Source organism: Toxorhynchites rutilus, chromosome 3, assembly GCF_029784135.1.
Source record: "Toxorhynchites rutilus septentrionalis strain SRP chromosome 3, ASM2978413v1, whole genome shotgun sequence".
NCBI classification, from domain to species: Eukaryota; Metazoa; Arthropoda; class Insecta; order Diptera; family Culicidae; genus Toxorhynchites; species Toxorhynchites rutilus.
The window spans coordinates 11,384,174-11,411,751 of NC_073746.1; the positions used below are offsets into that span (position 1 = coordinate 11,384,174).

The 27,578-nt window shown below is 38.2% G+C and overlaps 3 protein-coding genes across 3 annotated transcripts; all 3 read left to right on the forward strand.

Annotated features, from left to right (window-relative positions):
* The first annotated feature begins 2,664 nt into the window (after positions 1–2,664).
* On the forward strand, positions 2,665–3,648 carry LOC129772871 (uncharacterized). The gene has a single exon (XM_055776390.1). The coding sequence runs from the start codon at positions 2,665–2,667 to the stop codon at positions 3,646–3,648; it is 984 nt and encodes a 327-aa protein (XP_055632365.1).
* A 1,379-nt stretch (positions 3,649–5,027) lies between these two features.
* On the forward strand, positions 5,028–5,849 carry LOC129772872 (uncharacterized). Its single transcript, XM_055776391.1, has one exon. The coding sequence runs from the start codon at positions 5,028–5,030 to the stop codon at positions 5,847–5,849; it is 822 nt and encodes a 273-aa protein (XP_055632366.1).
* A 384-nt stretch (positions 5,850–6,233) lies between these two features.
* On the forward strand, positions 6,234–7,856 carry LOC129772873 (uncharacterized). The gene is made up of 2 exons (XM_055776392.1): positions 6,234–6,619; positions 6,980–7,856. The coding sequence occupies exons 1-2, from the start codon at positions 6,234–6,236 to the stop codon at positions 7,854–7,856; spliced, it is 1,263 nt and encodes a 420-aa protein (XP_055632367.1).
* The last annotated feature ends 19,722 nt before the right edge of the window (positions 7,857–27,578 follow it).

The window sequence follows — 27,578 nt, forward strand, 5'->3', positions numbered from 1 at the left end:
ACACTGCTCTGTAATCTCTATAAAATTGTGTAATGATACATTCAACTGAAAACCTAAGATGAAAACTACCAATAAAGAAGTCGATTTCGGACCAATCATTTGACAAATTCGGACCTGATTGCTGTTTCTGACTATTTGATGGACATTTGAAAAATCGCCTGGCATCCCAGGTAAACCCGTGCCGTAGTATCTAGTTTCTCGCCAGCAGCTCACACTATGTGAACGGACAAGGCGAGTCAACCAATTGTCAAGCGAGTCCACCGGGTCAGTAGCTGCTCATTGTCAAGTCAGCTACTAGCAACGTATAAATGGGCCTTAAGTCATCAGCGCAATGCGAAACGTTTTCCGCAATAGTTCCGGCATTTTTCAGAGGGTACTAATAGCGTATTAGAAATATTTTCAATGTATTTTTTTTTTAATTTTTCAACTGCTTATTGACCATTATCCATTGAGTGTCTAGATGGCTTTCAAAATGCTCGCGGTGAAAAACTATCACCCCTATTTTGTATTTCGATCGATTCGAAATATTTCAATCGACTTGATTAAATTCCATTCTGTATTCCGTTCAAGTTGTTTTTGCATTTCGTTCAATCTGCTTCTCTTCGAACATTAAATGGGTAAAAAAATAGGGAGTGCAAAATTATATGTCAAACGAAATAATGGTTTCGAACGGAATGCAAATCCGGCGGAATGCAGAATCGGTGTATACATCAGAAAACACACGACTCATTGATTTTTTTACTAGCCTTGCCCGAAAAGTTATTTGTATTGCTCTTTGGTTTTCCTCCGCTAAAATCCTTATCAAAACATCACTTATCAAATTCGAACAGTTTACTAAAGAACAATTCAACGCAACAATTAATCAGTCGCTGTCCCTATCCTCCCCATTTTTCGAAAATTTGTACATTTTTGGTTTGAAATCTGCTGCCCGACTGTAATAAGTTTCTGAGAAATCAATTATTTTAATAAAAAGTTAATTGATTCCTCAAAAACATGAAGAAATGTTTAACCTATTTCAGGCCAAGCGTTCGGAAAATCGAACAGCAACTTTGATCATTTTTCATGGCTTTGGAAAGCTACCATATGGTAAGGTTTTGGCATCAAATGATAGCTCAATTTATTAGCTATCACATACCATCAATTAAATAAATGACAATAAATGCGGGTTAAAGCTACTATGTGTGAAAAGTACATAACCTCACATAACCTAATAAAAAACAAAACCTTCTAAAATGCAAAAATATGTATACTTTCTAACAGTATTATTTTGATAAAAGAACGTACATTGTGATGGACCATTGGATTGAACCTCCTACAGGATCATAAATGTAGGTTTCAGCCAATGTTTTTGTTGGGCGATTTTTCGATTTTTATCATTTTCCGGAAAACAGAAGGACGGAAAAAATAATTCTCGAAGATTTGGGTTTCTGTAATGCCAATAGTCAAAATTACATCAATGGAGTTCGTTAAAAATATTTTTTACAGCTTGGTTAAACTGCTGAGAAAGCTTTCTCATAAATTGAATAGAATACCGAAAACTATTATATCTGTTCGAAATATTGTTGTATACAAGTTGTTAGGTAGCTGATACGAAATATTTCATGTGATAGAGGATCGTATTTGATGAAAAAAATCTTCCACGCTTATGGTCAAATCTCATTTACGAAAGAATTATTGAACTTTTCCTTGAGACCGTTCTTTGTGCCTTAAACTGACTTTAATTCAAAAATTACGCTGCGTAGCACGATTCAATTGCTTTGATTTGAGAAAATTGTGCATAAATTATGTTCTGAATCGTCGATAGATTATAATTTTCTGCATCCAATGGTGTAAGTAACTAATTTTGAAAAAAATGCCGATTGGTTCATTTTGGCCGAACCCCGACCAATTGTAGAATGGTTGGACAGCTTCAATTTGGTTGATAGAAACAATCCAGTTTATCATGTATTTTTTGAAAATTTATAAAAACCTATAAAAGCACAAAAATTTAAGTTTCATCTTTACCTCTAAAAGTTACTTGGTTCCATTAATTTAAATGTTTTTGTTAGGTAGCTTGATGAAATGTGTGCGAGCATCCCTCGTGTAGCATAGTTCTCTAGATAAAATTATTAGTTATAGTTAGTTACGCATAGTAGGCTTTGGTTTTTCGAAATTGTATTTCGTTCTCTTCTAATAAAATCGCCAGATCGGTCGGACACGTTTTCCCTCACTGTTTAGAAATAAATGGATTTTCTAATATCGTAAGTGGTTTTTAGTTTGTGCGAAAAAGTCGGTTGTGAGAATATACCACGTGTTTTAAGGTGTCCAAGGTCCGTAGGAACGGGTCCGAACATTGGTGCCGTTGACCAGAATTAGTTTAGTACCGTGAAACGTATTGCCTTGGATACCATTTTCTAAAACATTTTCATCGCGCCTTGATTGCTGCGATTGAAAAAGTGGAACTTTCTGGAAGGAAAATTTTTTCGCTGCTTGTTGGACGATCACAGTACGTTTTTTTCGTGGACCGGCTGATTATCAATTGGGTGTCAGATTCAATCGAGAAGCTGAAACTTGGCTGTAGAACCTAACACACAGGTGAGCCTTTTTCCAATTTTTCCACTAGTTGGTGTTGTGGTGCTGTGCGTTGTACTTTTCCAGAACTCTCATATCGACGACTGTTACGAGATGACGAAGAAGCTGAAGCCGAAGCTGCATGCACGGGATAACATCATTGACTTCCTCGTACGCACGGACCATTTCCTGAAGCAATATGATCCGGCCAATCACGCTCTCCAGGTTGAGGCACGACTCGACAAGCTTGATGAAAAGTGGGACGAATTCGGAGAAGTTCAGACGCAGATAGAGGAGATGGAAGAGCTAGAGGAGGAAAGGACGGACCAGCACAAGAGAACCCGAGCCGAGTTCGAGGAGTTGTACTTCCAGGTAAGGGCAGGGTTGAAATCAAAGTTGCCAACCATCCCAATTTCTCCCTCTACCTCTAACGATACCCCTCCACGTATGGGAACATGTGCCAGTATTCAATTGCCAAAAATTAACTTGCCAGAATTTAACGGGGAATTTGACAAGTGGTTACCATTTTTTGACACTTTTAAATCGCTGATCCATGGCAATCCGGATCTAAGCGCGATACAACGTTTCCACTACTTACGAGCGTCTTTGAAGGGTGAGGCGCTGAAGGTGGTAGACGCATTCCCAATGAGCGAAGCGAGCTACGGTGCTGCTTGGTCTGCTTTGACTAAGCGATTTTCAAATGTGTACTTGCAGAAGAAGCGACACGTAAATGCTCTGCTACAGTACCCGAAATTAAAGAAGATAACAGCAAGTGGCATCCATGATGTCATCGACTGCTTTGACCAACATCTGAAAATTTTAGATCATTTGGGAGAAGTGACTGCGGGTTGGGGGGCGATGCTGACGCAGCTGGTGATATCGAAGCTGGATGACGTTTCGCAGAAAGATTGGGAAGAATTTGCTCTGATGAAGGAAGAGCCAGCGTACCTGCACGTGATGGAGTTTTTAGAAGGACAAACCCGAATTCTAGATGCGATAGCTGTCGACCAGTGTTTCGAAAGAAAACAAGTTTCACTCTCTTCTCCTACCCCACCAGCAAAGAAACCGTTTTCGAAGTTGTCGGTCCATTCAGTGTAGGAAAATTTATTGCCGAAGTGTGTCTCTTGTAGCGGTTCCCATTTCATCAGTAACTGTCCTGATTTCTTGAAAATGACACTGGATAAACGGTTCCAGGTCGTGAATTCGAAAAAACTATGCAGCAACTGTCTGCGTCGTGATCACTACAGTCGAGATTGTAGTTCTAATTTCCGTTGTCGAACGTGCAGTAAGAAGCATCACACTTTGCTTCATCCTGGATTATCAACATCTGGTTCTGGATCTGCGGCTGATACTCAGTTTCCCAAGAAAACGCAAACGGCTGGTTCTGGTGCTCTTATGAATACGGCAGTCAAAACGGAAACAACTCAACAGTCTCTTCAGAGTTCGGTAGCGACAATCTATGCAGCTAATGTCGCAGCGGAATCACGGGAAGTACACGTCTTTTTGTCAACAGTTCTCGTATTTGTGAAGGATTGTAACGGACGGTTGCATACTGCGAGAGCGCTCTTAGACAGCGGATCTCAAATGAATTTGATATCCGAAAGACTCTGTCAGATGTTAAAATTACACAGAAAAGCCAAAAATATACCAATCTCTGGTATCGGCAGCGCGCGGATACAGATAAACGGTTCTGTGTCCACCACGATCGGTTCACGTATCACAAATTATTCAGTGCCGATGGATTTTTTGGTGATCAAAAAGGTTACGGAAGACCAGCCCTCGACAACAATTCCGATCGGCAATTGGAATTTTCCATCAGATATGACTTTGGCAGATCCAGGCTTCCATAAGCGAGCACCGATTGATATTCTGTTGGGTTTGGAGTATTTTTACGAGTTCTTGTTACTGAATGGTGGCCGGATACAAATCCAGCGGATAGATGAAGGACTTCCACTCTTTGTCAATACCGTTTTCGGGTGGATTGCAGCTGGTAAGGCGAATTTGGGTAGCCTCAATCCTGTCCCATGATGTCACGCAAGCGTCAAAACAACTACCCTGGAGGAAACGATTGAGAGATTTTGGGCGATTGAAGAACTACAAGATGTAACGAAGCTAACCCAGGAAAAGCAAGACTGTGAAGAGCACTTTCGAACTACTTTTTCACGTGATTCAACGGGAAGATACGTGGTACGTCTGCCGAAGCGAATGGGTTTCGAGCAGATGATAGGCGAATCGAAGGACATGGCGGTGCGTAGACTTGTACAGCTCGAACGGCGACTGAACAAGGATTCGGAACTACGTAGACGTTACAACGAAGCGATTCAAGCATACTTAGATCAAAACCACATGATAAACGGATTGCTTTCTTCCTTCCTCACCATCCCGTCTTCAAGGAGTTGAGTTCGACCACGAAGATTCGGCCAGTATTCGATGGTTCAGCCAAGACGTCATTCAATTACTCTCTTAACGATGCTCTAATGACAGGTCCAGTCATCCAGGATCCTCTGTTTGATTTGCTGCTTCGTTTCCGTATGCATTCTGTGGCTCTCGTTGCTGACATCGAGAAGATGTATCTGCAGGTGAAGGTCCATCATGACGACACTTCTTTGCTCCGGATTTTGTGGAGATTCTCGCTATCAGAACCTATTGCAACATATGAAATGTCTAGAGTGACTTTTGGTTTAGCTCCATCATCGTTTCTCGCAACGCGATGTTTGCAGCAGTTAGCACACGACGAAGGTGATCAATATCCACGAGCGAATGCGGCGCTCGTACATGATTTCTACGTGGACGATTTTATCGGAGGTGCGAATTCCGAAGAACAAGCTATTTTACTACGGCGAGAATTAGACCAGCTGTTGCCTAAAGGTGGTTTCAGACTGCGAAAATGGGTATCAAGTTCGGAAGCTGTGTTGGCAGGTTTATCTGCTGAAGATTTGGGAACGACATCCACATTGAGTTTCGACCAGGAGCGTGTAAAAACGCTAGGTATCAACTGGCAACCAGGGCCAGATTCATTAGGCATAGACGTCTCGGGTCTTGCTGTAAGCGGACAGTGGACTAGGCGTAAAATTTATTCCGTTGTGGCTCAATTATTCGATCCGACTGGTATAACAGCTCCTGTCATCGCGTGGGCTAAAATTCGGATGCAGCTATTATGGGTGGCTACTCAAGGTTGGGATGATCCATTGCCACCAGACTTAGATAAACAGTGGGCAGATTTCTATCAGCAACTTCCATTGCTCTCCAACATCAAAATTAACCGACATGCTTTTACTGATAAGCCGGCGTTAACATAGTTCCATGTATTTTCGGATGCATCCGAAGCTGCCTACGGCGCATGCATCTATACTCGTTCTATCAACCAGTACGGGCGAATCAAAGTCGAGTTTCTGGCAGCTAAATCTCGCCCCGCAAGCCTGAAGAAAATTACACTCGCAAGGTTGGAGCTGTGTGGTGCTTTTGTTGCTGCTAAACTTTACCGCGCGATCGTTCACGCACTCAAGATGAAGGAAATTGAGACTTCGTTCACGCACTCAAGATGAAGGAAATTGAGACTTGGTTCTGGTCGGATTCGACCGTTGTACTGTCGTGGATAAAACTGCCACCATACGTGTGGCCTACATTCGTCGCAAACCGGGTCTCACACATTCAAGAACTTACAAAGGGACACCGGTGGAATCATGTTAAAGGATCTGAGAATCCTGCTGATCTTGTGTCGCGAGGAGTTATGCCGAAGGACCTCGCAGACTTACCGCACTGGTTTCATGGATAATTATTCCTGTTACTGGAAACTGTTGCGGATTACGGCGTACTGCGTGAAATTCATCCGGAAATGTAAACGACGCAGCTCGCCCCCCACTATTCCGATTCTCAGCGTTAAGGATCTTCAAGAAGCTAAGTACGCACTGGTGCGGTGTGTTCAGCGAGAGTCATTCGCTGTAGAGATCAAAGCACTCGCAAATCATCGTATCATTCCTGCTCATTCGTCACTGAAATTGCTTAACCCTTTCCTGGATCAGCTAGGCATACTTCGCGTTGGTGGCCGGCTCAATCTCGCTGGAGAATCGTATTCAGTTCGACACCCTATGATTATACCCGGTAACCATTCATTTTCGCGACTGATGGCTGTCACATATCACAAAATGGCACTACATTCCGGCTCCCGTATGACGCTCGCTCAAATTCGGCAAGAATTCTGGCCTTTAAATGGTAAGGCACTGGCAACTTATATTTTCCGGAATTGCACTCACTGCTTCCGAAGCAACCCTGTCCCTGTATCCCAACCCCCTGGTCAACTCCCTAAACCTCGTACAACTCCTAGTCGTGCTTTTGCTGTTACCGGTGTAGACGGTGTAGTCTATTTAAAGCCTGTGCACCGTCATGCGGCAGCTCAAAAAGCTTAAATTGCTGTGTTTGTATGCTTCAGCACGAAAGCTGTGCATCTCGAGTTGGTAGGAGATCTCACAACTGCCGCTTTCCTGGCTGCCTTGCGACGTTTCATATCTCGTAGAGGTCTTCCCGCCGAAATCCACTCGGATAACGGCCTTAATTTCCAGGGAGCCAGCAATCACCTTCGAGAGCTATACGACTTGTTACGTGATCCAACAACGACAATTGAAATCACTCATGAAACATCCCAGCGTGGCATAATCTGGAAATTCATCCCGCCACGATCACCAAACTTCGGCGGCCTTTGGGAGGCAGCAGTGAAATCTGCGAAGCGGTCACTCATCCGCGTTCTGGGCCAGCGACAACTCTCCTTCGAGGATATGACGACAATTCTTACGCAGATCGAAGCTGTTATGAACTCTCGACCACTTACTCCACTGTCGGAAGATCCAAGCGAGCTGGACGTGCTCACTCCCGGGCATTTTCTGACAGGCACTTCTCTATTGGCAATACCCGATCCAGATTATACGGATGTCCCCACGAATCGACTACAGCACTACCAGCAACTGCAATTGTTGGTTCAGCAGCATTGGAAGCGGTGGAGGCGGGAATATATCTCGCAACTTCATAACCAAAAGCAGCGATTTCCTCAAGCAACACAATTGAAGGTTGGGCAAATGGTGGTGGTCAAAGAGGATGGCAATGCGGCTATTGAATGGCCTTTAGCTCGCATCACTGAAATTTTCCCAGGCCCTGACGGTGTGGTCAGGGTAGTGAAGGTTCGAACGCCGAATGGAGCTGTTTATAAGCGCCAAGCATCACGTGTCTGCCTGCTGCCGTTCGAGAAGATCAATGCTTTGCAGTCAACACACGACGATAATCCGCAACGAATGGCGAATAAGTGTATAAATTGAGATTTTTTGTAAATTCGTTAACAGAATTTAGGTGGCCGGCATGTTAGGTAGCTTGATGAAATGTGTGCGAGCATCCCTCGTGTAGCATAGTTCTCTAGATAAAATTATTAGTTATAGTTAGTTACGCATAGTAGGCTTTGGTTTTTCGAAATTGTATTTCGTTCTCTTCTAATAAAATCGCCAGATCGGTCGGACACGTTTTCCCTCACTGTTTAGAAATAAATGGATTTTCTAATATCGTAAGTTTGTGCGAAAAAGTCGGTTGTGAGAATATACCACGTGTGTTAAGGTATCCAAGGTCCGTAGGGGTCCGAACAGTTTTACAACTGCATTCTACACAAAATTTGCTTATCTTTCAAATGAGTAGCATAATTATTCTAAGTAACGTACTTTCTAAATTGGACATAAAATTCGACTTAAGAAAAGTTCAACAACTCTAGTTGAGAATAGACCAAATGCGTAGAATTTTTTCATCAAAAATGATCCTCTATCACCTCCCGAAATATTCCGAATCAGCTGCCTAATTCCACGCGTATTTTTATCAGAACACTAAATTTAGAATTTTGAAAAAATATTCTTCCTGTCCACGTGGACTCGATCTATACACCCTCTCCCCTCTCCGTGGACAAGCGTGGACATTGTCTTACCCCCTACCCCCCCTAAAGTTGTCCACGTGGTATGTGGACAGCCCCTAATTTGGTTTCATTTGCTTGAGTAATTCTCGAGTAATGCAGGAATTTGTGTATCATTTGTGTGGCAGCCTCCCTTTAGAGAGGGGGGAGGAGTATCTAACCACCATATAATCATTTAACGCACCCTAAAATCTCCACATGCCAAATTTCGTTTCATATGTTTGATTAGTTCTTGAGTAATGCATAAATTTGTGTTTCATTTGTATGGCAGCCCCCCCTCAGAGAGGGGGGTGGAGTGTCTCACCAACATAGAATCGTTTATTGCACCCTAAAACCTCCACATGCCAAATTTGGTTTCATTTGCTTGATTAATTCTTGATTGCTATCCAGTCGAAATGTTTTCGCATAACAGTCGATTTCGTTAGCAATTAGATTTTTCCCTGAACACGACGATAACTATCATTTTCATTTGCCACTTCGTTGGAACAGTCCCAGAAGGTGTTGTGAGCTACGCGTATCAGGTTTAATTCTTTTGCTTCGTCTCTTTTGCTTTGTTTAATTTGATTTGCTTTGATTTAAAGTGTGAGTGTAGCCTCTCTCAGAGTATTATCCCTGAAGACAGTTCCAAGTTTTTTAATCTTGAATATAATTGATTGTTTTGTTTGAATTCGTGGTACTTACTCTAACTTGACTAGTATTAATTTTTTTTTCAATATAGCAACGAATATTTCATAAAAATCCTTGACAGAAAAAAGTGTTCAATACTCCTTGCAGGAAACATGATACTCTATTAAGGGAGGTTCATTCTATACGGAAAATTTAATAATAGTTTATTACTTTTATGTAAAGATGTGTTTATTACTCCCTAAAATGTAATATTTGTAGATTGTAGTAGATTCATGCACACATGCAGTTTCGTATTTGCAAATAAAGAGCCGAATATCCGGCCAAACCACTATCCGTTTCATCACTAATTTCTATCTTCAATCGAGCTCGGCATAAAATGATCTTTGAAGATTTTTTAATTTTTTTTTAAATTGTCTTTCATTTGCATCGAATGAGCTCTTGGCGAAGACTCATGGAGTCTCTTAGATTTTGATAATACATTCGCTCAATATTTACACCCAATGTTTGAGCCAAGACCCGCAGGAATTTTCACGAGTATGTTTACAGACACGAGTATCAATGTTCACCCAAACACTGAAATGTAAACGATCTAAGTCTGGCGAATTAGAAGGTCTTCGTTCTTGACTAGACAACGGCGCGTAAATCAATTAAAGAACGACTTTCTTTTCAATGTGTAAAATGCGGTGCACGGCAATGCGACCGTGTTTGCTATTTTAAAATCAAGGAACTCACAATACAATACGTGCCAGATGTGACCCGATAGCTCAAATTCAGCTAAGATGATAACTACTAATACATGTCTCGAATATTTGCTTTCGTTTTTCTCCTTTTTAAGTAGAAGTGTCATTCGTTAGGTTTTCTCCCCCTTGGAACTCGGAACCCGGCAAGCAACTCGGCCTCAACCATTCTCGAGAGGTGATAGGTAATCACCAATGAATGCTTGGAAATGACGCAAATCCTAGCAAAAAGGATTCTCCCTGTGACTAAGGAGTTATTAACATTGTTAGCTGTTGGTGGATCACACCATTGAGGAAAGGCGGATCCTTCGGCTGAAGGAGGCCTGGATGTTGATAGCTCAGATAATCGGTATAATGTGGCACTTCGGTCTAATGGAAGACCATTGGATTTGATTTGTTGGGAAACAAAATACTTAGAATAACATACTTTGGAATAAAATCTCAATTAATTCTCGCGATCTTGCTATGGTAAAAGTTGGAATTGGAATCATGGTTTTGGTTATGGATCGTTTCTACGCCTTCACATACAATATTTGTTCGTGTGCGTTTATGCTCAACTTCGGGCTTCGCTGTTGTTAGTGATTGTGTAATGCACCACACGTTGCACTTATGATAGGAAGGAAGGGGATTGGACAGGAACAAGTATTGGGATGGAAAAGTAATTACTTGCTTGGGATACTTGCTCCTTCTTCGCGCTGTCGGTCGCGATGTCAACTGACAAATACTGTCGAAGAGTGCAACGGCAGCATGTCATTCAATACTTCCAGAGAGCTGAAGAGAGCCGAAGGTACAAAACAAAGAAAACTTTGGAAAGATAACAGTAGTAACAGTGTTCTCTCTTATGAAAAGAATAAAACGAAACTAATTTCATTCATTATAACTTCTGTTGCCAGTAACAGAATTTTTCCTCATTGCACTCGCTTCATATTAATGAATCTTTTAGATAGATTCACCTCTTGATACATTTATATAGTTTGAAATTTTTTTGAAACTTCAGGATTTGTTTTGGAGATTGGTTATTTTTCTAATGTTTTTTGGCTAGACCATAGGAGGGTATAACAGTTACGTTTACCACTGTATCTCCGATGCTGGCTACTGATTACTTATGCTGTCCTACTGCTCAATTTTTCACCGCACCATTTTTTTTTATCTAAAATAAAGGGGAAACCCCGGTCAACCGACCCAGGCATACCACAAGGCACCAACAAACAACATCGATCAGACACCGGCAAGGAGCCAATATTAGAATGAAACCGCTATGCTTTATTGGATGGCCATACCGAGGAGGAACCAACTACCGAGAAAGTAAATGTTGAGAAAAAGGTGAAAGTACCACCTTATTTTACAACATCGAGAGATACAGGAACTTTGAGGTCTAAACACGGCGCAGAGTTCCGATACTAAACATCGCTTCTCACTTGTGATCTGCCCCCATAAAAACAGCGCTCCTGCATACTAGGATTGGGCGATCATTAGAAAAATATCGATCTTGACGGATCGATTTTCTTAACGGCTTAGGGATCTATTCACTGATTAAATCGATACCAAAGAATCGTGTTTTTTTTATATAAGTGTTGTCTTTTCTATAAACAAGGAATAAACATTTCAAATTTCTATTCAATCATCAAAGGAATATTTTGAATCTCAGCATGAGTGTCGAAAAAAAACTTGAAAGCCCGGAAAAATTGTATTTTTCAGGGCATTCATCTTGTGCCGTCATGGAATTATTTAATTAAATAAATTAATTGATAATAATTATTAGAAATTTAATAACTGATATTTATCCGGAAGTCCACTGATAATAATCCCATGAAATCCAACCGTTCCGTACGTCCAATCGTCCATCCAATTTCGTCACAACTTTCACTGTTGGCCGAGTGAATGTGATAATGTAAGTAGGGGAAGCGAGGGTAAGCCCGCCACTGAGGATAAGACCGGCACCCCCTGAGTTTTACTAGAAAACTCTGATTAACTATGTTTTTGAATACTATATATGTTAGTATTTATTATTTTAGACGTTTTCAATCACATCGAACCCACCGTGATCCGTCAATTGTAAAAATATAAATCAAAACAAACTCGAATGCCGATTAGGGATTGCATTACCGTGCCAAAATTTCAATAACCGGTTATTCGGTAATGAAAATTTTATTACCGGTAAAACCGGTAAATTATCGGTAAAAAACCTACTAAAATTTAAAATGAAGGAACGACTTTTATTTATAATGATCAGTTTACAAATAAACATTTTGCAAGTTTTTGCTGATTAACACTAGGTTTGCGGACGTTTCTTATATACCTATCTCTACGAACACGCGATCAATTACTTACCTCGATCAATTCATAAAAGTGGAATATGTGGAGATGGAATATAAATGCAGCCGATTTTTGTAATTTTCCATATACAATTCGAAATGCGTGAAAATGACGTGTAAACCTAGTGTTAAAGTAATACTTAAGGACACAGAGAATGTTAATTTGGTTGACTTCTAATCTCGATCGGATCTCATTAACAAAATTTCCAAAAGAGGAAAACGCCCGTTCAGAGTCCAATTATGTAGGGTGTACCGCACGAAGAGTATCGAATACCATTGTCATCCGGGTTGCAACATATACAGAATATTCTGTATTTTACAGATTTCTCGCCAAATCTCAGATACAGAATCTGTATATACAGAATTACAGATTTTCAGCAAAAATATAGAATTTTTTTAAATTCAATTTTAAATATTGAATTTATTACTGCGCATACATTGATACCTTGATTCACAAAAAAAAAGTAGAACACAACGCAACAATATGGCTTTCATTGGAGGCAGTTGTTAAGCGAAATCTTGAGCGAATCGAAGAGCTTAAACTATTATATTCATTCCAAGTCAAGTATGACCATAATCAATCCACCATACATCCACCATACACCATACACTCATTTAAACTGTCCTATGACTAAATCGGTTATGCTGTTCCTAAACATTGTTCTATCGCTCATCAATGAAGTCATTCCACTTTTCAATCAGAAAGTTCTCAATTTTGCGAACTTTATAATGAGACAAATATATTATTGTTGATCATGTCGGGTAACTTATGATTTCAGAGCTACGTGCAACGATTCGTTAATGCTGATTATAATGTGAAAGATTTTGAACACGTTCTGAAGAAGCCTGAGAATGTTTACGTTGGTATCGGGAAGAAGAAGCTGAAAAAATATTGGATGTAGCTAGGAAGCTGACCTTCAATTCGATTTGTTGTGATTTCTATATTAAACTCGTGAAACAGATTTCAAAGAAATTTCAAATTTGATTTCAGCGATCCGGTTATCAAAACTACGGCCTTGATAAACCCTTCAAATTTTCGTCAAATTACCAAACCTAAATAATTTGATACGCCAAATTCCACAATTTGTTGAAGTAATAGACTAGGCTTGGGGAACGAATTCAGGCTACTCAAGACGAATCTTATTGGGCAAAAATTGAGTGAGTCAGGAATAATTTGGTCCCAGCTGTTGGATGTCGAAAGGCGCCTTTTTGATAACATTCATCAGCGTCTGTAGAGCAAGTATTTTCGCATGCCAACGAAAACCGGAAATCGGTTTGCCCCCACAATTACAGACACTATTTTGGAAGCGAAAAACTATGTATCGGCTCAAGGAGGAGCTTCAAGGATGATATGGACGAAAAGTTTTAAAGCAAAGTGTATAAACAACATACAATTCAGAGGATTAGAAGAATAGAACCTTTTTATGATTTACTTTGTTGAATTGATACGACTTCAACAAAATAAACCTACATTTCATTTTTGTTTTCCTTAATTTTTCGATACAGATTTTTTATGCAGATTTTTTTTGCTAATAATACAGGTATACAGATTTTTACCAAAAAAAATACAGAGTTAAATGTGGCAACCCTGATTGTCATGTATTTGCCTCTGATGCCCTCTGTACGAAAACTCTTGTCCGAGGCTTTTCATCAATCCGTTAATTGACGTTGAACTTGGACTGGACGTTGATACTTTTCATTGTTGCAATCGTCGTTCAAGTTGATGCTCAACTGTTCTGCAGGTTTCGCAGGATTTCTTCCTCCTGTTGTCCAGCTACTGAATCAATATCATTATCGTCAAATTTGATTTAGTCAGGAACAATTTGAAATGCCTGTTTGATCAATGCAGTCCGTGACATTGGATAGAAGACGCCAAAATCATCATGAATTGTGTTACCACCACGAGCAGAATGATTATTCATGTACGGAAACAAATCTGCATATACGAAACGTTTTTCTGCAATCCTTCCAATCAGGACTTCCAGCAGCTGCTTCAAAGTTCCTGATGGTTGCTCCGATAGCTGCTCTAGCATAAAGTGCAATCTGGCATCAGCTTCATTAAGGGTTCAACAGCGACCAGAACTGGTTTGAGGGCATCAACCAATTCCTTCATCGCTGTCAGTTCTTCATCACTGAAGCTTATCTTTTGTTTCGTTTTCAGATCGGGTAGCGATTTTTGAACTGAAGTTCAGAGAACCTAGAATCGGCGCGTTTTTTTTCGATTTTATTTGATTCTCGAGTAATATTTCAAAGCGGCATAAAGGCAAATATTCTTTATAGTGTAAAAATAAAAATAACCGATATTACCGGTTATTGATTGTAAAATGACCGGTAATTCGGTAATGGAAAATGGCCCGGTATTACCGATAAAACCGGTAACGGTAAAACCGGTTAACAATCCCTAATGCCGATGATATGTAGCCGGATGTAATTTTCCGTCAGTGAAGTTTAAGCTTTTATTGTTGAACGCGGTTTCAAATTCTTTTCCGTGGCTCTACAGTTTGTCCCCTGGATTGTTAGCAATCACTGGGATTCGAGTTGAGGTAAGTTAAACGATAAGTAATTAGAAATAGTCTTCTTGAAAAAATGTGTGCTGTCGGGGTAAGTCCGTCACCCTTTGAGTGGGGGATCCCGGCATGGTTTGCGTTTAGTTGAAGGTTTCTAAGACATATTTTCCATCAATTTCAGATGCCTCGCAGCTACCAAAGGAAAACGAATCGAGGGAGTTGATCCCAGGAGAACCTCACCCTTTCAAAAGAGGCTATTGCTAGTGGAGTTTCTATCAAACGTGCTTTCACGACTTTTGGAATACCCAGGTCTACATTACATGATCACGTTTTTCAGAAGGTGGTAAGCTCGAAACTAGGACCAAGAAAGACCCTATTTACGGTGGAGCAGGAAGCGGAGATCATGCAGCACCTACTTGACCTAGAAAACCGATTTTATGGCATCACGAAGATTGACGTACGGAAGCTAGCTTTTGAGCTTGCTGGAAGAAATGGAATCGCTTGTTCGTAAGTTGTTCTGAATCATATTTCGGACACTTTGTTCTTGAAATGCTTAATGCGCTGATGAAATAACTATAAAATTAATATCACAATTGCTTCTTTAGAGTAATCCCTTGGTTTCACTATCATTTCATATGAGAACTACATTTGAATTATAACATAATCGGCAAAAATCTATCAACACTACTCATTATCGTTTTATTTGACGTTTGCTTAGCGTGAGCACGTAGAATTCACCCGTGAATTAATATTTAAATTTCTCCCGTGTTTCATCAGTTCTCATCATCGTTAACAGTTTAATGTGATTGCTTGGTAAGTGTTTCGCGGTTGACTATAAAATATAATCAAGTAATTATCGTTAGAAAAATTACAAAATAAAGTGTCCGAAATTTGAATTCAATCTGTCCGAAAGTTGATTTAGTGTCCGAAGTTTAATTTTTATTCGCTTCATTTGAAAAGCATTTTATTCGATGATTTTTTTATATTTTCAATCAAATAGGTACCAAAGTAGAAAGCTTGAAAGCATATTGAACTTATTTATTGAAAATATCAACCAAATAATACCTGTGCATAATGTTTAGACCTGTTTTCTGCATCATATGCCTTAAGCGTCCGAAATATGTATATATTCAACGGTAATATTCAGAACGGTATGTTACTGCCAGATCGATTTTTTTTGGTTAGACCTTGCTACATGTCCCAAATATATGTCTTCCTAAAAGTTATCGATCTTCGCGAGAAATCGGATCCCTTCTTACTAACAATAGAATAAGGTGAAATGTGAATACATCTGTGTGTGTGAGTGTGAACATTGTCAATATATCCTTATATCCCTTCCTATTCCTGACGAAGATATGTCATCCTTCTAAACTCGAGTAGACCGCGAGTAATCGGTTTTCTACATTATTAACATTAGAATTGAGGACAAATGTTTATATATACTTGTAACAATACAGTTAGGAGTTTGGCTCCTTTGAACTTATGTAACTGAGCCTGTAAGAATAAACGATTTAAAAAAACACAGGAGAGTTGTGTCCGAGACACGACCGCATCACTCCACTAGTGTTGACAACCGAGTGATGATGACAGAAGGATGGTGCGTATCACGATAGAAGCTGTCGAAGTAGAATGAGATATGATGAAAATGACCCTAGACGAATTGCCTCCTGTGTTCTGTATGGATGAAATAAAGAAAAAAATCGGCAATGTAATATAAGATAATTATCAATACCGAACAAAATTTGCAATTTTTCTCATCAGTCTCATATATTTGAAATGGAAAAGGTTATTTTCTTTTATAATTTTTACATCCCGGGTGTTTATTCAACCTTTTATTCAACTCAATGCGAATCTTAATTGGACTAACAACACTTAATACGATATGTAGAGCATATGGGAAATCTCTTTTTGGAATATTTCATCACCTTTCCAATTTTTCTCGCCATATGAACTTTTCTTGGCCGAAAATGAACACAACAAAACAGATAGCCTAAACCGGGCGACCCGTTCTCGAGCGGGAACACCCCTTAATTTTTTTAATGAAATTGAAATAAATCGTTTTAACAATCATTTTCAACACAACTATACAATTTTACACTTACACTTGTGCTAAATTTTTCACAATACACGATCGGTTATTGATATGAAATTTCACGAAGCAACCAACATCAAAGTTCCAAATACTAGAATTAATCGTATCACCCACCTTACTTGCAATATAAACACCCCCCGACTTGTATATATTTATGGACGTCGGTTAATCGTTCGATTAATTCAAATAATCGAATATCTGCAATGTGAATCGAGTAATTTTCTATCGAATATGGAAAAACAAAATATGAATGCATCGAATAATTATCACAGTAAACGCGATTGATGAAAAAGGGAACCATTTATTTTTTCAAAAAATACAGTACAAATTTGTTAAACCTCATGGTGTTTTGTCGAAATTCATCGGAGTATTTTTTATTATAAATGTATTTTCTTTTTGATTACAAGAAATAAATATTCGCTGGATTAATCGAATTTTGAAAGACAATTTTTCGAATGAATGGCATATTTAAAACGGGGTCCACGATTAATCGATAACCGAATAAATGAAAAATTTAGACATCTCTACATATATATGCAATACCGATTTCCCCCAGGCAGCTTGGTTTTGATGTCTCTGTTAGAAAATACATTTCGGTTAGAAACAAAATTTCCCTCTACTTTGATGTATTTGCAATGTCGATTTCTCCGTATCTTCAATTCAGAACCGTATCGACCAATTAGAACGAGGTAGTTCCGGTTAGTATCATATAATATATTATTTTATTCGTTGTGATGAACTGCTATTGAGTGCTCAGATCGATTGATGCAAATATCTTGTAAATCCATCAGGAAACAACTGACCAATAATTGTAAGTACATGAGCCGCCGACGACGCATTGTCAATTTCGACCAATCAGAAGTGGGTATTTTTCTTAGGATAGGGATTAAGATTTTTTATTGTTCGATAGTTAGTTTCATGATATTGATATTATAAATTGTTTACATTGAATAAAATTATATATATTTTATTTAATGTAAAAAAATATTATTGAGTGTCGAAATCGATTGACGAAAAAATGTCATCAATCCATCCTGAAATAACTGAGCAATAAGCGTTCGAAATCGGACAATTTCCATAATGCGCTCGATTTTCGATTTTCAATTTGTACCCCAATATGTTCCCGAAATACGTAATCGTCAAAAATTATGACCACTAATTTGAAAGGGATCCAATGTTCATGAAATTTGTCAGGTGGTTTTTGCTGAGATCAAAATCAGTGTTCACTGAAAAACAAATTTGCAAAAAATTCTACGATCAAATCGTCGGGGATCTAATCGGTTAATCATAGAAACATAAATGTGAATCGTTGGCGCTGTAGAATCAAAAAAAGATACACCTAAATACACCAAAACTTGTCACTTCGGACCAATTTAGTTTCATTGCTTGAGTCAGCCGCGAAGGAGCGCTCAAAAATATGCGCGGGATGAATCATGCTTTGTTTATCATTCTAAAATTAGAACAACCTCGATGTCGCACATGTGGTGGAGGCGGTGGTGACAGACGGGGAGTGAGTAGCAACGCTGCCCACAACGGATATGGACAATTAACCGCGGCCGCCTTTGTGCAGCTATCATCGGAGGGGAAGGACTGACCTCAGCGAATGAACTCGTTTCTATCAAAAACGATTCCAAAATTGATGTTAATTGATTTGAGTGTTGCGAAAAGCAGAAAAAAAACATCTGTGAGTACGCGGTGACGAATTATGGGAAATCAAATTCGGAGATCATTGTCAAATAATATCTGGTAGTGAGTAAGACATCTCTCACTAGACGTTTTGCTATACGTTTATTGCTTAGCGGAAGGGTGGGATATTTTCTATGATTCGTTTTAGTTTTGATGTGGTTAAAATTGGTATCAAAATATTTATACAACATTTCATTTATTCAAAATTTCATCCTCTATCACATCCTTAGATACTCTCAATAAATTGTCTAACACTCTGTACATCTTTCAACTGCATATTTGCCCAATTCCTTCAGTATATTTGCATTTGTATACATTTTAAATTAATAATTGATAGATGCCCCATCAATCGGGCTTGCTTGGCATGAGTACCGACCGAATGTGGATTCGATTACCGGTTTCCTGCTTCTCCGAGATCGCGTGACAGTTTACCTTGGTTACTTATGGGAACTGCTATCAATGAAGACATCGCCAATAAATTGTACAGCTCTCAACGGCTATTTCCCAACTCCCCCGCAGCAGATACCAATAAACGCTTTGTTGCTCAGGAGAACGAAGATAAAGATATCAATAATGTCAATTTGTCTCCCTACGCCCCCGAAGTCCCCGCGAACGGCCGACAAATGAGGGGGTGATTTTCATCTTCCGGTGAAAACTCCAACCACCGTTTGGTCGAAGTCAATGCTATGCATGGGATTTTCGCTTGTACCGACCAAAATAAGTGTAAGTGGTTTTGCGGACGGTTTTTATTTCGATCGCCTACCTCTTTCCGTTCCCCGGCACACTTATGGGACCCGGGAACCGAGCTAAAGCTAAACAAAACAAACATCGGTGCCAGGTAAAACCATACATATATTGCTATTCGACCCCATTCCCTGAGGTGCCATTTATATTCCACCGGAGCGAGCGGAGACGAAGTTAAAAAAGACATCGTCCAACTAACTAAACGTCGCAGTTAAATATTATTTTATTGAAAGTGTCGTTTTGGACCTTCGTCCGCCCCTGCCACCGGAACGCCGGAGAAATCGAACCGTAGCGAGGATTACAACCGTTAACAATTTGGTGGAATAGTAAATAAGGACCGCCAAGCTGGGAACGATTTCTTGGCGAATTGGTGGTCGTTGATTTTGGCGCAACGGAACTTCTGGCTTCACGCTGGAGGCAGAGGATAGAAAAAATAAAAAAGGTACACTTGATGAACGTTTGAACCGGAGCGATCGAGCGGATGAAATTGAACGACAAGTATTGCCTATTAAATTTTATTGAACCGGATGATGAAATTGTCGTCCGATCCAGCGCTGGGCGCTGTTTACCGATTACTGGTTTAGTATTAAATGCTTGCAATCTACGGGTCTGAAGGAGGGTGAGATGCGGATTCTAATATAATCGTTTTTTCTCAATCAGTATAGCCGGTTTTGGTACAGTTTTGCGAAGCTGCACATTTTAGTGCTGTTGTTTTTGACACTGTCGTTTTCAAAATTCGTGTTTTTAGTTCTGTTTTTTAAAGCTGAATAGCAAAAATGGCCTCATGTTATCGCTATACGAAAGTAAGTGTTTTTTTCCCACTCATATATTATGTTTCTGGAAAATTTGATGTTTGGAAATGTTGTTCCCTTATCATAAATTGTTTACAAATTACATCTTTTGAACGATTACATCATTTCACTTTTTGTTTCATAGCATGCTGAAGCACGAATGAGCATTATTTGATGAACATGTTTCAATTGATGACACCTTATCGAAAGAAGACATCGCATATTTAACCGCCCATTTTAATGGAAATTTGAGTATAATGCTGTGGTCTTTTTTCCAGAGGATTGGTACACCCAAAATTAATTTTTAGCACATGCAGTTCTAATACTCCGTCAGTTCCGACATCGGAATTTTCTCTTGATTTAGGCAGTGACAAAATGATTTTGTGTGTTGGATCACTCGTTCATAGAAATAGAGGTTAGAAAAATTTATGAAATATCCCTCTTTAGCGAGATGCATGGAATTTTAGGTCTGTAAATAGTACGATAACATAGAAAAAGTCGGTTACACGGTTCACTCCAAGAATCTTATTTAGTTATATGAGTTATATAAATTAAAAGATTCAGCGAAATCATAACCATTTTAAACCTAACGAAAAAACTCCTTGATTACGGTGGAGTTATTGGTGCTTGACTCTTTTTCCTTATCGGACAATACTTTCGAAAAACTCGTTCGAAGCTCGAACTCTAAAGAAGGTCCTAAGCAGCTCACTAGTAGCATTTACGTATAGAACAAAATCACGCTTCCGCAAGTGCCGCAATCAGCGTCTTTCATAATCATTGCTTTGTGGGGGGTGGTCAGCTCACTGATACTCGGCTCCACGATTGATGGATCGTCACTTCTTGGAACACTTGCTGCCTTCCTTTCACTGACGGACTCGTTTACTTCATCTAACGCGTTGGTGCTCTCAACAGGTTTCAACGGACACCATCAAACATTTCTTCTAGATCACCTTACCCAACCTGCGATCCGGCGGACTATTATGGATGGCCCTTCTGGTTATACTTTCTATTAAACCATTATGTATGTATAACAATAACGAAAATCTAAGAAATCAAGAACCTTATTTTTACGCAGGAATACGTCTTTTAGTAATGGTGCCAACTCAGGAAACAGGGTCCGACTATAAATAGCAAACTCTACGGACGTTCTACGGACAATATGGATATAGAAAATATTGCAGTTGAAGCTCCGCTCATGATTGGTGTCAATTAGGCTGTCCCCTGAATAGCCACAATCATTTTGTTGAACCCTTGCAGCCAAAATCTTGTAAACTGGAGGGAGTTCTAAAAGTTATAAAAGTTCTTCTAGTGAACCGATTTCTTTTTTAACGTAATCTTGGATGGATACTGCCTATAATTTATAATATTAAACATTTGCAAAAAAGTGACAGTTAAAATCAATGATAAAGTCCTTGCGTTCGCAAATTCTGTAAAAAAACAAGCAACGTTAATTTTGCAGTTCTTGTAGTTTTTTCAACTATTTTGTTTGTTGTTTTCATGTTAAGCGCTAGAGAATGTATGAACCTACAATAAATGGGTTAAAAAAAGATATTTTATGCAGAAATCCTCGATAAAATTAATATTGAAGTAGTGTTCGGAATATGAATCAGGTTTCTACGCATGATTCAAATTGCGAACACTTTTTTTTAACTGTGAATTTACAGAACTTCAATGTTATAAAAAATTTAATATTCAAAACCCTGACATTCTTTGGGTTATTAACTTCATTTCAATATTATTTACAGGTATCCATAACGATATAGCGTCCTTGGTCCCGAAACCATGTAAACTAAAAGAAAGAAATGTAATCAATAATTACAAAAACAAAATCCAATTTTTTTGCGAGCATATCACTTTTCCAAAAAGACTGGTTATTTGACTTTAATTTGATTCATCGATCATATGAATCGGTCCTGTAGTTTAAAAGTTATATATATTTTTTTAAAAATAGCATTTTAGCTGTTCGGAATTTGAGACAAAAGTGATTAACACTAGAACAACTGAAACCGTCAATTTGACGGATTTAAAATTTTTTGGCCATAAATTTAAAAAAAAAAATCATGTATTGTTCTAGTATTTTATGATGACTTCTGTATTGATAAAACATAGTTTTCATGCTGGAATATCTTTATTTCGTGTTCACACCTCATTTTCAGTCGTTTATCGCGTTATCCGCGATTTTCGTTACTCGCGGTGACCTTGCCAGACTATTTCGCGGATAATTATGATTCTACTGCATTATGATAAAGAAAAAGGTTCGGGTCTATGGGAGTTGAAACGCTTTCAATCCCGCTGGCCTTCTTTTTTATAAAGAAAAATCATATTTAAAATTTACTCAACCAATCCTTTTATACAGCTACTAATGAGACAACGATTGGAAGGCCGACTTGCAAGTGTAACATTTAACAATATAGGGTCATATAATTCCATTGGCCTCTCAATTTCAGATTATACATATTTACATACTAGATACCAATTGAGGTTTGAAATGCTTATATGTTTTGTTAATGATTTATTATAGAACAGTATTAAAAATGACCTGCTATGCGACTGCAGCTGCGTCAAGAAAAAGCAAAAGCAAAAGCAAATTTTTTTTTCAGTTTTAATATTAAATTTCGTTTATTTTTTATGTTCGTTACTTGACGATAGTTTTTATCAATCATTTCAAAATTTTATAAACCAATTCAACGTGACACTAATCAGAAGACTGGAGCACATTTATATTACAAATATATCGTATAACTTCACTTATAGTAATAGTAATAGTAATAGTAATAGTAATAGTAATAGTAATAGTAATAGTAATAGTAATAGTAATAGTAATAGTAATAGTAATAGTAATAGTAATAGTAATAGTAATAGTAATAGTAATAGTAATAGTAATAGTAATAGTAATAGTAATAGTAATAGTAATAGTAATAGTAATAGTAATAGTAATAGTAATAGTAATAGTAATAGTAATAGTAATAGTAATAGTAATAGTAATAGTAATAGTAATAGTAATAGTAATAGTAATAGTAATAGTAATAGTAATAGTAATAGTAATAGTAATAGTAATAGCAATAGTAATACAGTCAACTCTCCCTTACTCGATGTTCTGTAACTCGATATTTTCCCTAACTCGATGAATTTCATGGCACCTTTGATTTTACATGCATTCTTCTCTCCCTAACTCGATACCTCCCTTACCCGATGCCTCTCTTACTCGATGGACTTTGTTTCATTTTTCCATGGATTTTTACCTCGTTAACTCGATTGATTTTCGCGTACTTGTTTTTGTGCATTTCTAGCTGTCATTTCAATTGCTCTTGAAAGTGAAGACGAAGTGTTCGTATTATCAAGGATTTTTTTTTCAAGTATGGAAAACCAGGGAAAACCTTTCAAGCGAACGATTAAAACGCTAACCATAGCGCAACGTTTGAGTATCATCGAGCAGGTCGAAAAGTATGGGCGAAAGGTGTCTGAAGTTGCAAAAGATTTCAGTATTGCACAAAGTACGGTGTCAACACTATTCAAGCAAAAGGAAAAATGGCATCGGATGGGAAAATTGAATGTGGACAAAAAGCGTATAAGGTTGGTTGGGAACGAGAAGCTGGAACGGTCAATGGAAATTTTTGTCAATCAAGCCAGAGAGAATAATTTACCTCTCTTAGGTTCTATTCTTCGGGAGAAGGCTTGCGAATTTGCCCAGAAACTGGGAATTCCCAATTTTAAAGGAAGTTCTGGATGGCTAAGTAAATTTTTAAAACGGCAAAAGATGACATTTCGGAAGCTATGTGGTGAGAGTGCCAGTGTAGATCTCAGTGTAACGGACAACTGGATTTCGCAAACCCTACCCCGTATAATCGCCGAGTATGATGCACGTGATATCTACAATGCAGACGAAACAGGACTTTTCTACAAATGTTTGCCAGACAAAACATTTGCATTTCGATCAGAGACTTGCTTGCCACGGAGGAAAATATTCGAAACAACGTCTGACAGTCATGTGTGCAACCAACATGGACGGAAGCGATAAACTACCATTGCTGGTCATTGGAAAGAGTAAAAACCCACGGTGTTTCAAAAAGAATAAATCATTACCAGTAATATACGAGAGTAACACTAAGGCCTGGATGACCTATATTCTTTTTGAGAAATGGATTATGCAACTTGACGAAAGATTTTCCAAAGAAAATAGAAAGGTATTGAATCGGGAATTATGTGTAATGGGAATGTATCATACTTATATCTCTTTCTCCTCAAAGGTGGTAATGTTCGTTGATAATTGTACAGTGCACCCAAAATCTCTCCAACCAAAGCTTAAATCGATAAATTTGCTAATTTGTTTTTTCCACCAAACTCTACTTCAGTAGTTCAGCCGCTGGACTTGGGCATAATCAAGAACCTGAAACAGTACTATTGCCATGAATTAGTAAAACGAAGACTGCTAGAAATGGAGGATACAACGGTATTTTTTTCCTTTTTACATTCATGTTATTCAGCACTCATACTGTATTCAAATATACTCTAGGACCCTTCAGATATATCGGTATTGGATGCAATTGAATTACTTTCACGCTCTTGGATAAACAAGGTTAAATCTGAGACTGTTCAAAATTGCTTCAGGAAAGCCGGATTTTCCATAAATGATGATGATGATATTCCGCTGGCAGAATTAATGCGTCGTGAGCTTGCTGCTGTCGACAGTGCAGTACCATTCGATTGTTCATCGTCATTTGATGAATATTGCGAAATGGATCAAAACGTGATTTGCTGTGATCTAATGACTGATACCGATATACTGGAAAGTGTTGAAGAAGCTGAAAAAAACGTTGAAAATAGTAGTCCTATGGAGTTAGAGGAGGTTCAGGAAGTTTCAGCTGATTGTTTTGAAATTACACCTTCGAACGTTAAATCGAACCTAAAGAATATGTCCGAAATATTGCAATCAACTGAAAATGTTCCCGTGAAACTATTTGAACATTTCTTTGCGATTGAACAGTTCCTGCGTGATCGTTACAATTTAGTTTGAATTACATACATAATTAATATTTTCTTTGTTAACCTAGTTACTTTTCCGTTTCCAATTCCATTTTACAATAAAATTGGCCTACTAAACAAACATCCTATGTATTTTAAATTTATATTAAAATTTGAGAAAAGAATGTATAATAGTACATGCGCATTAGTACATATAGGGTAAATGTATTAATGCACAAAAACAAATCAATTATAGTAATATCCTGTATACGCAATGGTACCAATTATAGTAAACCCCATGTACCACAATTGGTTTATTCCTAATTGGGTCATATTTTTAAGCCCTAATATTGGGACACTTACCCTAACATCATATATTTGCAATTTGTGGCATAAAAAAAATATATGAAAATATGTTCTGTATCTCGATACCTCCTTAACTCGATGGTCCCTTGGATATCGAGTTAGGGAGAGTTGACTGTAGTAATATTGCATTCAATAAGATATGCAATTTCGTGCAGTATACGCACAATAGTTGTCCGATATGTTTGAAGTTTGGAGTAGTTAGGTAATTTAGACTGTAAACAATAGAGAAAGTATGATCACTCCATAATAACAAAATTGGTATAAGAGAGTAACGAAGGCTTCTCCACAGGATGTCTAACTGAAATCGTCGTGTATTCCTGAAATCGTCGATCATTCTCTAGACTGTGGAGTTTTTAGTGCTTCGAAGAATTTGTTTACGATATCTAGCCAACATTGAAAAGATTTCGAGGAAACAATAAATTATTCAAATTTGAGAATCTCACTAATATAAACGATGATTGTTCGGACACTAATTCAGGCAATAATGGTTTCTACATATCTTACGTGGAAAATAAACCATTTTTTTCAGAATCCGAGGATACTTCAGATGTAATGGAAAAAGGTGAAGGAGATAGAATATCAAAGTGAAGATTCAGAGAGTGAAGATAAAATTCCTCAGAAGCGCAGAAAGCGTGCGAGAGTATATACAGGTACTAAATCGGATAGCGAAGCAGTTACAGGAAATAAACCTAAGAAGGAAATTGATATCGACGGTACAGAATGGGTAAAATCAGGGTTGCCAACTATTTTTTTGAAAAATCAGGGAGAATGAAAAAAAAATCAGGGAAAATCAGGATAGTTCATATTGGGTTGTCCGGAAAGTTCGTACCTATTTTTGAGAAAACAAAAGTATTATTTTTTGAATTATAATGATGGTCCTACCTCATTCCCCTACAAAGATTTGAGCTGGACGAGTTATCTTAAAGATAATTAAATGTTAGAATTTTCCTTTATAGCATCAAACTGAACCAGTAGGCAAGATAATAAAAAAAATAAAAGAACGGACTGGTTTTGTCACAGACATAGAAATTTTACCAAATGAACATTTTAAGGCATTGCGTGAGCGCATTTCATCCATGGCATGCCAAGAAAATTTCCAACCCGAACAAATCCTTGACCGATCGGGAATTGAACCCAATACCTGTGTCCGTATCAGCCGTAAATTTACAAGGATCTTCCCGCTTTACTAGATTCTCGATAACGGTCTGCTGATGCGATCGTTCTCGAGCCCAGACAGCTGAGCAAACCCGAGCCTAATTCTAGCCAACACTTCAGGCCCTTCACTATCGGGGTACAAACATGTATACTGGAACTCGCAATCAGATCTGCCACAACCCAGAAAAATCTCGTTATAATCATCTACTCAACAGATAAGTTTACGAGTATTCCGGTAGGGCTATCCCCAGCATCATCCCAGCTTGTTCATTAGACCCTTCAAATGAGTTTTACTGACGCTTCAGGTTTTACATAATTTAGGGACAAACGTGTTTATCGGAATCTGCACTCAGATCTGCCACAACTTTGAAAAATCTCGTTGTAACCTTCTACTACACAGAAGAGTTCACGAGTATTCAGGTTTGGCTAACCCCAGCTTCATTCCAATTTTCACATTGGACCCTTCTAAATGAAGTTCATTACTCTTGGAAGTTAATTTTCTTTTGCATTTGTTCAATCTCAATTTTCTATGCCTGTTAACGCGCGCGATGCTCAAACTTTTGTAGACTTCACAAAATTTTCAAATTAACTAATAACTAAAAAAACTAAAATTAAACTAAATACCATCATTATTTTAGTCAGACAAAAAAAAAACAAAAACACATGCACAAACAAATACAAAAGTAAGATTCTATCCGTCATCACTTCGTCAGTTTACACAATAACACTGACTATCGAACAGGTCACAATTCCAAATCATTCTTTAAAAACTCCTTACAAATATTTCGGAATATTCTGAGGTTTGTTGTTATTTTTGCTTCACGGGGCAGTGTATTATATAATCGGTACCCTTTATACAAAAATTGAGTTTTGGGTGCAAGACATCCGGAAGTTCATAGTTCTGAGGTCACTTGCTTGTCTAGTATTGTATTGGTGTATATCTCTTCCATATGTTATAGTATTCTGTAAATAATTCGGTGTCATTCCATTCGTCATTTTATATGCACAGTGTTGTTTTGCAATCAATTCAGGAAGTTCTGAAATCTTTCAGGTAGCCTAACAATTCTATACATTGACTAATTATGGAAGCTAATTTGCCCAGTTGCGA